The sequence below is a fragment of the Rhinolophus sinicus genome, linkage group LG02 (assembly GCF_036562045.2).
Source record: "Rhinolophus sinicus isolate RSC01 linkage group LG02, ASM3656204v1, whole genome shotgun sequence".
In the NCBI taxonomy this organism is placed as follows: domain Eukaryota; kingdom Metazoa; phylum Chordata; class Mammalia; order Chiroptera; family Rhinolophidae; genus Rhinolophus; species Rhinolophus sinicus.
Genome location: NC_133752.1, coordinates 32216832 through 32230227, shown reverse-complemented (window position 1 = coordinate 32230227; position 13396 = coordinate 32216832). Strand labels below are relative to the sequence as shown.

The window sequence follows — 13396 nt, the reverse complement described above, 5'->3', positions numbered from 1 at the left end:
TTCAACCATGCTCAAGAGGCACAACTTAATTTTCCTGAGTTAGGCATTATATTTTAAACAGCATGATAAAAAGCAATTAATAAAATGATTATTTTTCTGAAGTGAGGTTATATAAATCACCTAGTCTTCATTTAGAAAAGAATTAATGTTTGTCAAAATGAAATAAAAAAACAAAAACACCTTTTACAAATTCTTAAATTGGCGGTCTTACCCTGACTGAGGCAATAAAGGGCCACATAAGTTCTATATATATATTTGAAATTCATTATTATTTGAAACATAAAATACAACATATTTCTTTGAGGAAAAATATTTTTTAAAAATTATAAAATTTCCATGTCTCATATTTAAAAGAGAATCAAATCTAATAGTTTTATATTTACATTTAATAATTCTACACAAAGCCCTCAAGAGCTTCAGAGTTTTTAATGTGCCTTTAAAAAAAATGCTTTTGTCTGGCAATGAATTCTTTTTTTTTTTTTTTTTTTTAGGAGGTGAGGGGTTCAGGGTCGCCACCCCTGGCTGGTAATAAATTCTTGTATAGCAAAATACTTAGTGTAAATTTTAAGTTTTTACTTATTACTACCCTTAAATGCTGGTTTATAATGTGTAATTTATATAGTGGTAATAACTTTTAAAAAATATTTCATGAGTTAGACTAACTCTTTGGCTTATTTTCTCCATTTGTGTCTTATTAGAGACACTTTATGGTATTCTAATAGAAAAGTCCTATGACAGTAAGATAATTCAAATGCTTTCTTAAATTGGCAGTTTAATTCAGTCACGGTAGAACGAGCACACTGGAGATAAGCCCCTATGGGTTTACACTAATGGTAAGTAGCTGTCTCCTTTCCAGAACAGTAAAGAGGTTTTTTTCATACAGAATTTGAAGAATTTAGACTCGTCATGGAAATTCTTCATTTTCTGAGGTAAAGGCGATATGGAGAGATCAACAGATGGATATATTTATTAGCTTTATTGATTCAGTAAGAGGATCTGAGAAAATTTTTTAATTAAAATGATAAAAAGTCCTTCATTATGAAGTCAGTAAAAAGCATTTTTGTTATCATGCGATATACAAATATTCATATAAGGAACCCCCAACATGAAAAAGTGTTGTACAGTTATCCCGAGGTACATTTATTTAAAATAAAGATGATCATCTTTACCTTGCTTTTGAATTCTCCATTAAAAGCAAACTGGTTTTCTGGTTTTCCATCTGGCACCTTATACAATCTAAACCAATTAAGCGTAGCTTCCAAATAACCTGGTTTGTACTTCTTAACATCATCAATATCTGTAAACGAAGAAACAAAAAGACTCTGTTAAAAATCAAAATTCCTGTTAGTGGGAGAGCATTGGATCGAGAGAGGCAGAGAACATGGGTTCTGGTCCAACTCTGCTAACCAGCAGCACAACCATCAGTATGTGTCCTAGCACCTCTGGACATCTGCTTTTGCATACGTAAAATATTACTCCTTCGTTCTACTCTCGTGAGCACCTTCCAACACTGTATTAGGTACAGTAGGTAGATAGAAGACGGCAACCAAGTTCTTCTTCCTCATCGAGCTCAGAGATCTAATTAAAGGAAACGGACGAATAGACAAACCGCAATGAAGTGAGAAGATTAAGTGAGATGTACTTAAGGCCTATGTGAGCAATGGAGGGCATAGAATAGGAGAAGTTACAACATCAGGATAAGTGTTTTAGAACTAGTAAGCTAAAAGAACACTGATTATAGAATGAAGAGGGCAGTGCCCAGAAGAGAACATACTAAAGTTGAATGAGAAGGGTTTTATGCACGTATGTACCAAATATTTAGTAAAGTTTCTCATTCATTTTGTGTAAGACACTGTTCTAAGCAGGAAAATAGAAGAGTAAACAAAACGAGTCCCTGCTCTCATGGCTTACACAGTAGAAAAGACAGCAACAGATAAACAAATACATACTACGTTAAGTGGTGAAAAGAGCTATAAACGAAAATAAAGCCGAGTACGAACGAGAATGCAGAGAGCGCAATTTTAAACAGAGTGATGATACCTGTATGGTTCAGTATTTAATTTCAAAATCTGTAATGATTTACACGATTTATTTTTAAGTTCTACTACCACATAAACAGCTTACCCATTACATTTTGAGGACATTCATTTAAACATAATTGGAAACATTACTGAATTAATAATAGTCCCCACCCCAAAAAGGTCCCTGAGGAATTGACCCTTTCCAATAGATATCAATTCAAAAAGTATGAGAAATAACTAGATAAAACTAGAAGTCTTTACTCTCCACCACACTGTGGCTTAACATTTAATTTAGCACAACCCTTTACGCACAGTATTTTATGGCAAATGACATACAGACTTGGTAGCACTTGAAAAACTAGAAAGTTATACGTAAAAACAGGAGAAGACAACCGTACATAGAGATAATTTAAAGATCACATAGTTTCAGACTTGTTCCTCCAAGTCTTGTGGAATCCTTCACTCACCAGGCATGACAAGAAAAAGTAATTAATACGCATTTTGCAGGCATGGGTTAAACAGACAGGAATTATCCTTCTGCTTTTTATGCTTGTCTTTTGCCTCTTATATAATGATTTAGAAAGAGTTACATATGCCTCTGGAAGCCAGATGTTTCACAAAGTGACATGAGTGTTGGGAAGGCAGACACCATAGGAACGGCAGAGACCATGGCAAACAAAAGATTGAGTATGCTGCCTAAAGGCACTTGAATTAAACATTTAAAAATATGTAAATGGGCCACACATCTATCTAAAGTAATTCTGGAGCAAACAAGCAGAAACATTACAACTAACTAAGGGGAAAAGAAAAACTTGAAACTGAACACAGGCTACACTTGCTCTATTAATCAGAGTCAATACATATTTATTGAGTAAATGATGGAAGATGTTTGCCATAGTAAATTATTATTTTTTTATTACACATCATATTCTAGGTCATAGAGGTCTTTGTCATGCCCCAAATAGTATATTTCATAAATATTTCACCTAATATACATTGTTTCCTCTTTGAATTCTGGTAATTTTCTTCTGCTTATCTTATTAAAAGAGCTTTCCAAGGTAAGTTTTCTATGACTCATTTTCTTACACTCTTTCTCTATTTTTACAAAAAAAAGTCTCTGTAAATTAACTAATACTGAGTTCCTCCAACTCACTGTTTTCTTATTCAGAGGGAGGAAAAAATATTTTAGTCCACTGAAGGTAAGCAACCAGAAAGGCACTTTAATCAATGTCCAAAATAAGTAAGTTTCTCTAACTTAATCTGATTTACGATTTCATCATTGTAGCTCACTCAATCTGCCATTTTCTATCTCATGCATAAACTTTTTTTTGATAACTGCTTTTTAATTCACTGATTTCAAATAAGAAAGGAAAAGCTAAGTTATCCAATATCTCAGCTTAGGAGGCTTTTTTATCAGAACTTATGAAGAGGACCTGTTAAGAAAAGATATCAATAAAAAAACGAACAAACAAACCAACAAAAAACTTAAAATGAATAATACCAGTAAGAAGTGGAACTCGCCACATATAAGGTAAACTTTTCCATTCTCAATTAATTATATCCTGGGGAAAAAACGGCTGCATTTTCACAAAAAGGCAAAGCCAAAATTTTAAATAAGCAATTAAAATAATTTTAAAACCTCAATAACAAATGCCTCAAGCCAAAATCTTATATGCAGTACCAAGAGTTCAATGACTTACTCATCTGAAAATAGATAATTCCACCTAAAATCTATAAACTGATTTACAGTTTACAAAAGACTTTTACAGAAATAACCTCATTTGTTCCTCATAAACCTCCTGAGAGTTGAGAATAAGCACATTCATGTGAAACATAAGAAAACTACAGCTAAGAAAATATAGAAGATTTGCCAAAATTGATCTAACTTATTTATGGTAAACCTAGTACAGTAATCTCCCCTTATCTGTGCAGGATATGGTTTTCAAGACCCCCCAGGGGATAATTAAAACCTCTGATAGTATATACTATGCTTTTATACAAACCCTATATACGTATATACTATGCTTTTTCTTATACATACAGACCTATGATAAACTTTAAATTATAAATTAGGCACAGTAAGAGATTAATAGTAACTAATGATCAAATAGAACAATTACAACAATATACAGTAATAAAAGTTATGTGAACATGGTCTCTCTCAAAATATCTAATAACCGAGCTGGTAACTGAGAGCAGGTAGCATATGTACAGCGTGGAGATGCTGGACACTGGGATGATTCACGTCCCGGGCAGGATGGAGTGGGACAGCATGAGATTTTGTATGCTATTCAGAACAGAGCACAATTTAACACTTAGAAATTGCTGAATTCTGGAATTTTCCATTTAATACAGAGAATGCCAAAAAAATGTATGCACATTTTAAGAAAAGAAAACTGTATTAAAATTGTAATACTCAATATATACCAGTTACAAAAGATGAATACAAGTCACATTGACTTCTGCAGTTACAAGAGGTGCTCAAAGTGGTTACCATCAGCATCCAGACACTTCTGATTATGGCGAACTACTACTTGAGCAATGTTGACCAAAGTGTCCACTTGTATACATTTTTTTGGCATCCCCAGTATTTTTGGACCGCAGTTGACCTTGGGTAACTGAAATTGTGGAAAGCAAAACTGCAGATAAGAAGGAAATACTATATTATATAAATACAAGTTTCCTAATTCCACAAATTCTGCTTTTTCTTCTACATTGCACAGTAATACTGTCACAGGTTTTATTTACATTAAGAGAATATTAAGTGTAGATATATTTTCATTTTAGTTTTATTATGGTAAAATATATATAACAAAATGTACCATTTTAAGTGTATAATTTAGTGGCATTAAGTAGATCTGCAATGTTGTGTAACCATCATTATTATCCATATCCAGAATTTTTCATTGGATGTATTTTTTCACAATGTTATTTTAAGAAAAGCAGCAATTCTATAGTAGTCATTTATTCCAAATCTTGAGAATTAACTTTATATTAAAGTTTCTATTATAATTACATACCGCATTGCTGTGAAAATAAGACCTAGCTGGATAATCAGCTGTAATGTGTCTTTTGGAGCAAAAATTAATATAAGATCCGGTATTATTATACTATGATATTATATGATATGATATATGATATTATATTATATAAAGACCTGGTCTTATAGTAAAATAAGACTGGGTAGTGTATAATATCATATCATATTATATTAATTATATTATATATGACCCAGTCTTATAGTAAAATAAGACTGGGTCTTATATTAATTTTTGCTCCAAAAGACACATTAGAGCTGATTGTCTGGCTAGGTCTTATTTTAGGGGAAACACAGTTTATTTTCAAGATGAACTAATCCAACAACAAAAGTTAGAATAATCTAGAAAAGCTCTTTTATGTAAATAAGCTAAACTTATTTCCATTTGTTTTTAATTACAAATCAAACTCCTTTAATCAAGAACTACTCGATCAACTCCCCGGATGATTAACAATGACTTCTTTAAAATATCCTGATTGATGTCCACAACAGTCTGTATACTGAGTCTGGTAGACAATTCCACAATAAAACTCACACCTTGCTTTCACCAGGTAAGTTCCAGCTTTAGCAAGCATCAGGTATGTTTATTTCCAAAGCATTTATGCCAACTGCATCTGTGGTTATAATTATGAGATTTAATAAAATATTATATGAGGCAGTGCTTTTATCAGGACAAAAAAGAGATTGTGTTTCTATAAAATTAATTTGTATGTTTTGAAGGCATTCTTATATAGAGAATATATAAGGTTGCCAAAAATAGCTGCTGTCAAATATCTTATATACAGGTTGCTAAAATTATCTGCTGTCAAATTAGGGTGGGGTAAGAAAACAGTTAAAGATGAGAAAAAGACAAAAAATTTACAATTATGCATGTAGATTGCTCTGCAAGTGAGGTGGAAAGAGGATTTTAAATATGAGAGGTCAGGGACAGACTCTGATAAAATGTACTTTAGTCAATTCTTGGACGAAGTGTGGGAGCAACTCATTCAAATATCTAAAAGAGTCATCTAGGGAGGAAGATGTTAAGTGCCAATATTCTGAAGTATGAAGCATAAAATATTTGAGGAAAACAGTTAAGAAAGCCCTGTGGTTTAGAGCAGAGTGAAGAAAGAGCATGTCAATAGATGAGATTAGAGAAGCAGCCACAGGCCAGTCACATAGTCCTCTAAGGGCCACACCAAGGACTCCGCCTTTTACTTTGAGATGGAAAAGCATTAGAGGGTTCTGGGCAGAACAGCACATGTTTCAGGAAGATCTCTCTATCTGCTGTGTAGGGAAAGACTGCATCGAGGAAGAAGTGGAAGCAGAAAAATCCAGTAAGAGGCTACTGAGAGGATCCACACAGGTAACATGAGAGCTTAGACAACTGTAGTTGTATGGAGATGGTGACAAATGGTCAATTTTGGATATCTGTAGAAAGTAGAACTGAGAGGAATTATCAATGAAAAAAAAGTAAAAACCAATAAAGATCAGACTTACGTAAAACTTAAAGTATCAAAGTGTTAAAAAGGACTAGTCTATAACATTAGGTAAAAACTGTCACCTAAATATGTATCACCCTAGTTTTTTTAAAAAAGCTTCATATGAGGTATCATAACTTCTGACAAATAGTGTACAGCCACGGTTTACTTTATTACAGGGCTGTTTTCAACTTTGAAAGTTTAATTGACAAAGATTATATTGGGTCTCCTTAAGAGAATATTTATATTAAAATTATAGATACAAGATACATAAATAATCACAGTTCTAAATAAATCCATTGGAAATTTTATAAATTTCTTTATTAAATGCTAGCTAAAAAAGTAAAACAGAAAGTAATGATGTAACATAATAACAAATTTTCAAGTTCAATTTGATTATTTCAAGTTCAGAATTTTCCATTTATTAACTAATTTTGATTTAGGAACTTACAAATGCAAAAAAATTGATCTAAACTATCTTAGTCAAAACCTATGATTCTATCTCTAGACATTAGAGGGTCATAACACTTTCTTTTTTTTTTTTTTAAAGCAATGTTTATGAGTTACCTTTTTCCTTAATCAGGGCTATTGCATACCTTTTATGTAATCAAGTTTATTTTAAAAAACCTAACTTAATGTCACAAATTGTGATCTACTAAGGAAAATGAAAAAAAGAAGTGGTTTGTGAATTAAGTTTCGTTCTATTCTTTTTATATCAAAAATGTCCTCTTTCATACCAGGGGGAGTTTCTAATCATGTGTGTTTGCCAAGGCTTCAATTTATTCAGATTTCAGAATTAAACACACTTTAAGACAATACTCTATTTTTGCCAAATAAACAAACAGTAATGATGTAAATGAGGTGAAAGTTGAGTTGATTAGATTCATTTCATACATACAGCCTATGAACGAGATGAGAAAGGAGAGGAGAGAGGAAAGAAAAAGAGAAGAGAGAAAGAGAGAGAGAGAGAGAGAGAGAGAGAGAGAGAGAGAGAGAGAGATATCTAAAGTATGAGATCTTTTTGATTTAGACATATTTAAGTACCAATGAACTTTAAAAACGATTATGTACTAAAAACAAAGCAAACATTAAGAAATTTGAAGCATGAGAATATTATGACAGCATATTCAGTAAGCACAATACAGTAAATCTAAAGATCAACAATAAAAATTTTAAATAATTCTTTCACCCACCAAAAAACACTGCACCCAGTCCCCCAACTATACATATGATTAAAAAAATTAAAAACAAAAAAACAAAAAAGAAAAACATACTCTTACTTAATAAATAAATTTTGGGGGTCCAAAAGAAAAATCAAAACTCTAGCTAAAAATATTCAGAAAATAACAACAAGAACTTCAAAAAGTTTATAAGAAATAAGATAAATAAGGAAAAATATCCTGTTTGGAATTGAACAGCACTACGTTGAAATTCCACTTCTGGCACTCATATGTTGTGTCATCTTGAGAAAATACTTTACTTTGTTTCTTGAAATATAAAATGAAGAAAAAGAAATCAAGGTTATTAAATCATATATGAAAATCACCTACTAAAAGTAAGGGATAGCTTAACAAATATTACTTATCAGCTCTCCAATCCCCTAAAACCTTTTCCATGGGATGCAAAGTTATACTCAGAAGGCAAACCTATAGCCTTACATGCTTTATTTATCAAAAATAAATCAACTAATAAACAAATATGAATTAATTATTTAGAATATTTAAAATATTTTCATTAGTTTCTTATTTTTAATGTGTAGAATCAATGTAGCTAGACATAGATATAAGCAATGTAAACAAGCACTAAAAATAACATTTAAGAAGCATATGGACATATATACACACATACACATTCACAACCTTTTTCTATAAACATACTTTTTTTTTCCTTATGGGAAAGATAAAGCCTCACATGAATTTGAAATTAACATCCTATTTAATGAGACATATTTACCGTTAGTTCTAATATTATTACTATTTATTTCTTATAAAGATTTATTTTTTAAATTTCCAGCGTGTTTAAGTTAAATTTAAATAACCATTTTTTAAACACTTGGCACAGAATATATAAATAAAATTACTTTTATGTCTGAAATGAGACTTTCACTCAGTTAAAGTATATTAAGCAAATTATCAGCAATTAAAAACAATGCTAAACTTTCTAAAGCATTTGCTTTACAGAAAACAGAAATCTCTGATAAAGATGAGGCACTGAATTCATGTTTCAATCCATTCCCTCAGGTTAACCCACAGTAAGCTAGATAACATATAAAAAGAGATGACCAAAAATACTCAGAAAGATAAGCATCCTGCAGACACAGTACGGAACAAAAACAGCTGCCAGGTAAAAGCAGGGCAACCACATGAGTTATTGTACATCATGGAATATTTCTGAGACTCCTAATTAAGACAAAAAACAGTCAACAGAAATCAATCCTGAGATAACCCTTGCAAACAAGAATTTTAAAGTAGTTAATATGAATATGCTCAAGAACTTTCAGGAAAATACAGTCACAATGCATTAATATGTGGAAATCTCAGTCAAGGAATAGAAACTATACAACTATCAAAAAAAGAACCACATGAGGGAGTATGTGAAATGAAAAATCATATAGGTTTAATCAGAACTTGGATACGGCAGGAAACAAATTAGGAACGTAGAAGACAGATAAATAAAAATTATCTAGTCTGAGAACAGTAAGAAAGAAAAACTGAAAAGACATTAAGAGAGTTTCACTGACCTGTGAGACAATAAAAACTGGTCTAAAATATTTGTATTATGAGTCTCATAATGAAGGCAAGAGGAGATAAGGTGAAGAAAAATGTGAAAACGTAATGGCAAACAATTCAGCAAATGTTACGAAAACATGAACCAACAGATCCACAAAGTTCAGTATACCTAAGGAGGATAAATATAAAGGAAAGGACAACTTGGCATATCACAAAAACATTTCTGAAATCCAAAAATAAGGAGAAAATCTTTAAAAACAATCTGATAAGGACAATATATTACTAGGTATACATTGACAGTTGACTTCTCATCAGAAGCAATGGAGGCCAAAAGAAAATGGAACATCTTTACAAAAATCCCCATAACTCAAAATTCTGTATCCAGTGAAACTATACTTTCAAAACAAAGGCAAAAAAAGATAATTTCATATTGATGAAAATTGGGAGAATTCATTGCCAGCACAACTGCACTACAAAAAATGTCAAACTCTTCAAGTTGAGGGAAATGAACCCAGGCGAAACTACAGACCTTCAGGAAATAATGAATTGTATGAGCATGAAAATGGCAACTATAAAAGAATGTGTGTGTGTGTGTGTGTGTGTGTGTGTGTGTGTGCGCGCGTGTGTTATTTCTCCTCTTAATTTCTTTAAAAAAACACTTGATTGTTTAAGATAATCTGAAACAAAAGCACAAAGAATGGATGGAGTTTCTGGGAGCAACTGGATCTCTCATACAATCACTGGTGGAAATCCAAAATAGTATAGCCACTTTGGTAAATAGTTGGACAGTTTCTTATGGTGTTAAGGATATAATTATCATTTGACCCAGTAACCTGATTCTTAGCTGTTACCCCAAGAGCAATAAAAACATGTTCACACAAAGATTTGTATTTGAATGTTCATAGCAGCAGCTTTGTTCACACTAGCCCAAATTTGGAAACCCAAACTTCCATCAACAGATGGATGAATAAGTTGATATATCTAGACATTAAAACACTATTCAGCAATAAAATGGAAGAAACTACATAACAATATGCATGAATCTATAAAGCATTAGATAAGAGAAAAAAGTCATATACGGAAGACTACATGTCTTTGGCAATGTACAAATGAATCTAATGAAACACAACCGTGATTGTTAAAATTGCCAAAATTTTTAAGTACATGTTTTCTCCTTTTAATAAAAGTAAAAATGCACGTATTTTGAAGATACTTTCAGACTTTGCTCAAAACATTAATTTTTTTGCTTATCAATATATGCATGTATACATTCATTTATTCACCAATTTAAAATAAATATATTGAGCACCTATAATATGTCAGGCACTATACAAAGCTTTTTAATGGAAAAATTCATATTAAATACTTAGACTCAAACCTAACATAAAATGTAACCAGACCTTCATTACTAAATCTATAACACTTTACTAAAAGATATACAAGAAAGCATGAATGGAGAAATATACAAATGTCATATTCATTGATACGAAATTTAATATTTTAAAGACAGCAGAAATCCTTGACAACTGGATTCAAAAATGTGCACAGAAGAAAAAAGGCATAAGAAAAAACAAAACAACTTTGAAAGAGAAAATAAAAGAATTTATTTTCTGTATGTTTTATTATGAGGCTATAGTAATTAAAATAACATGGCATTGGCATTAGAATAGATCAATGACACCAAACAGGATCCAGAAACAGACTATTTGTATAAACAGGAATGCAACATATGATAAAGGAGACATTTCAAAATAGTGGGGAGAACACATCTTTCTGTTAAGTGGTAATAGAAAAATTGTATATATGGAAAAAATAAAATAAATTCTACATGGATTAAAGACCCAATTATTTAAAAAAAGTATAAAAGAATAAAAACGAAATAAAGAAAAACATCTTTCTGACAATGGGGTAAGATATCCTTAAATAAGAATCAAAATGCTAAAGTCATATAGAAAAATGACTGATAAAATGGAATACATCAAAAATAAAAATATCTGTAAGCCAAAAGGCAACAGTTTTTCTACAGATAGGGAGAAAATATATGAAATCCAAATATTAAATATCCGAAATATCCAAGTAACTCCTATATATCAAAAGAATATGTCAACTCAAAAGAAAAATGGGAACAATAAGTATAGGCAATTCACAGAAAGGAAGGTACAAATAGCCAATAAATATATGAAAAAGATGTTCCATCCCAGCAGGGAGCAGAAAAACACAAAATTAAACCAAGATACCATTTTCATCTATCAGACTGGCAAAAAAATAAAATAATGCTCAGTAATAGTATGTCACTGATGCTTTAAAACCTGTAAATTAGATATTATTTATTTTCTTTATGTAAATTAGGAAATTGTGGCTCCACTAGGTTAAATAAATTGCTCAAGGTCTGGAAGGGAATGGCATAAATATACTGGCTTTAAATGTGGGGCAGCAGGTGTGTGTATGGGGGGGATATAATCAAATTTGATTAGGTGATTACATCTCCTAACGGAATGCATATCAAAATTGTTATCAATTATTCTAGATCCAAGATTAGAATATCCAACCAGCAAAGAAAGATAGATAGATTAATGTAAAAGTTCTCAACTTGGAGGAACATACCAGAATCAGCCAGGGAGTTTTATCAAACTATACACATTCCCATCTCTAACTTCCCACCCACATCCCCAAATTGAGAAGCCCCTGCACTTCCACAAATAAGAGCTAAAGAAAAAAGAACTGAAATGCCACTTTCACCTGGATTGTTTCCACCAAACCATAACATGAAGTGAGGAAAGCATATAATCAGCTGAGGACTTTTTGTTTTTATTTTTAGATAAAACCATAAATGTAATGCCCTATCTCTTCACATGCATTATTTAAAAGAAAACAAAAAAAGACACTAGAAAATGGACTCATACTTGAAATTTTGTCCAAAGAGTATAAAAAAATAAATAAAAAAGGAGTTTCCATTCTATGGATTTTGCCAAAGGAAGTGACGCAAATGTACAAAGCTGTCCTTCCGATACTTTGGGTGCTGCTCTCACAGAGCTAATCAAGTGCACACTGACCTCTAAACAAAATCAGTGGGAAGCAAGAACATATGTTTTTAATGACATTTTATAAACATTCACAAGAAACAACAGTTCCTTTCCAGAACATTCACTATATTTTCTGCATCACAAATAGATTGCAGTTCAGCGAATTCTTTTAATAGTTTGTGCTTATTCAGAATCTCTAAAAGATTTTCGTGTTTCCCACCCTGTTCTACATATCTATGTTTCAGAATACACAGGCTAATGAACAGTATCCTTCACTTTAGTTGTCCTTTCCTTCTCCATTCTCCTCTCCCACAAATTCTACTCTCATCAACACCTGTACTAAAATACATATATTTTTCATGAAAAATAATGGAAATTAACACACTTCAAAATAAGTGATATCAAACAAGGTAATTCTACATAGAAGTCTATTTGTGTTGTATCCAAAAAGCCTCTCAGAAAAGACTGGGTAAACTTTTTCCAAAAATATACATGTTCATCACCATTTCGTGAGAAATTTTACATGACCAATAAAAGAAAACCGTGAGGGTGTCTTGTACATAACAGAAATTCAAATTTCCTTCTAATGTAATTTTAATATGAAGCATATAACAAAGTGGCTAAAAGCTCAGGCTTTGGGTCAGACAGACCTCCACTGAAGTTCCAGCTCCATCATTTAAAAGCTACACTAAAGTACTTAAAAATGTGCCAATGTCGCCAAGAAGCCATCTCATGATCCTTTAATTTAAATTGGGTTTCCTTCATCACTAACTCTGAAGAAAATCTAGGTCTTTCTACTTTAGAAGAAGACAAGCTAAAAATAATGATCTAAAAATATTTTCTTAGAACCAAAATTCAGAGATGGGGGAGGGGACCCTTGGGAATATTTACTGATTAGAGGATCAACTTTAGAGAAGAAACTAAAGCTTCAAGAGGTTATATAACTTTTCCAAGATTACATTAAACAAACACAAGAAGAGTTTAGCATTTAGGTCTCCCTCCTCTTCACCACATCATACAAATATGACTGACTGAGACCTAAAAACTAAGTGAAAGAGGTCATGGTTCAAAATAGAGGCAAAAGATATCCAGAAATTTAATTCTATTCTTAATTATAGTACATCTT

At 31.7% G+C, this 13396-nt stretch overlaps 1 protein-coding gene across 3 annotated transcripts in view; it reads right to left on the bottom strand.

The window, feature by feature from the left end:
• The window catches only part of PPA2 (inorganic pyrophosphatase 2), an 84745-nt gene that overhangs the window by 22177 nt on the left and 49172 nt on the right, over positions 1-13396 (bottom strand). For all 3 annotated transcript variants that reach the window (XR_012493160.1, XM_019738933.2, XM_019738932.2), the window contains one exon: positions 1170-1297. Coding sequence is in view for 2 of the 3 variants with exons in the window: in XM_019738933.2 (XP_019594492.2) it covers positions 1170-1297 (128 nt within the window). In the remaining variant the exon portion in view is untranslated. The remainder of the gene's footprint in view (positions 1-1169; positions 1298-13396) is intronic.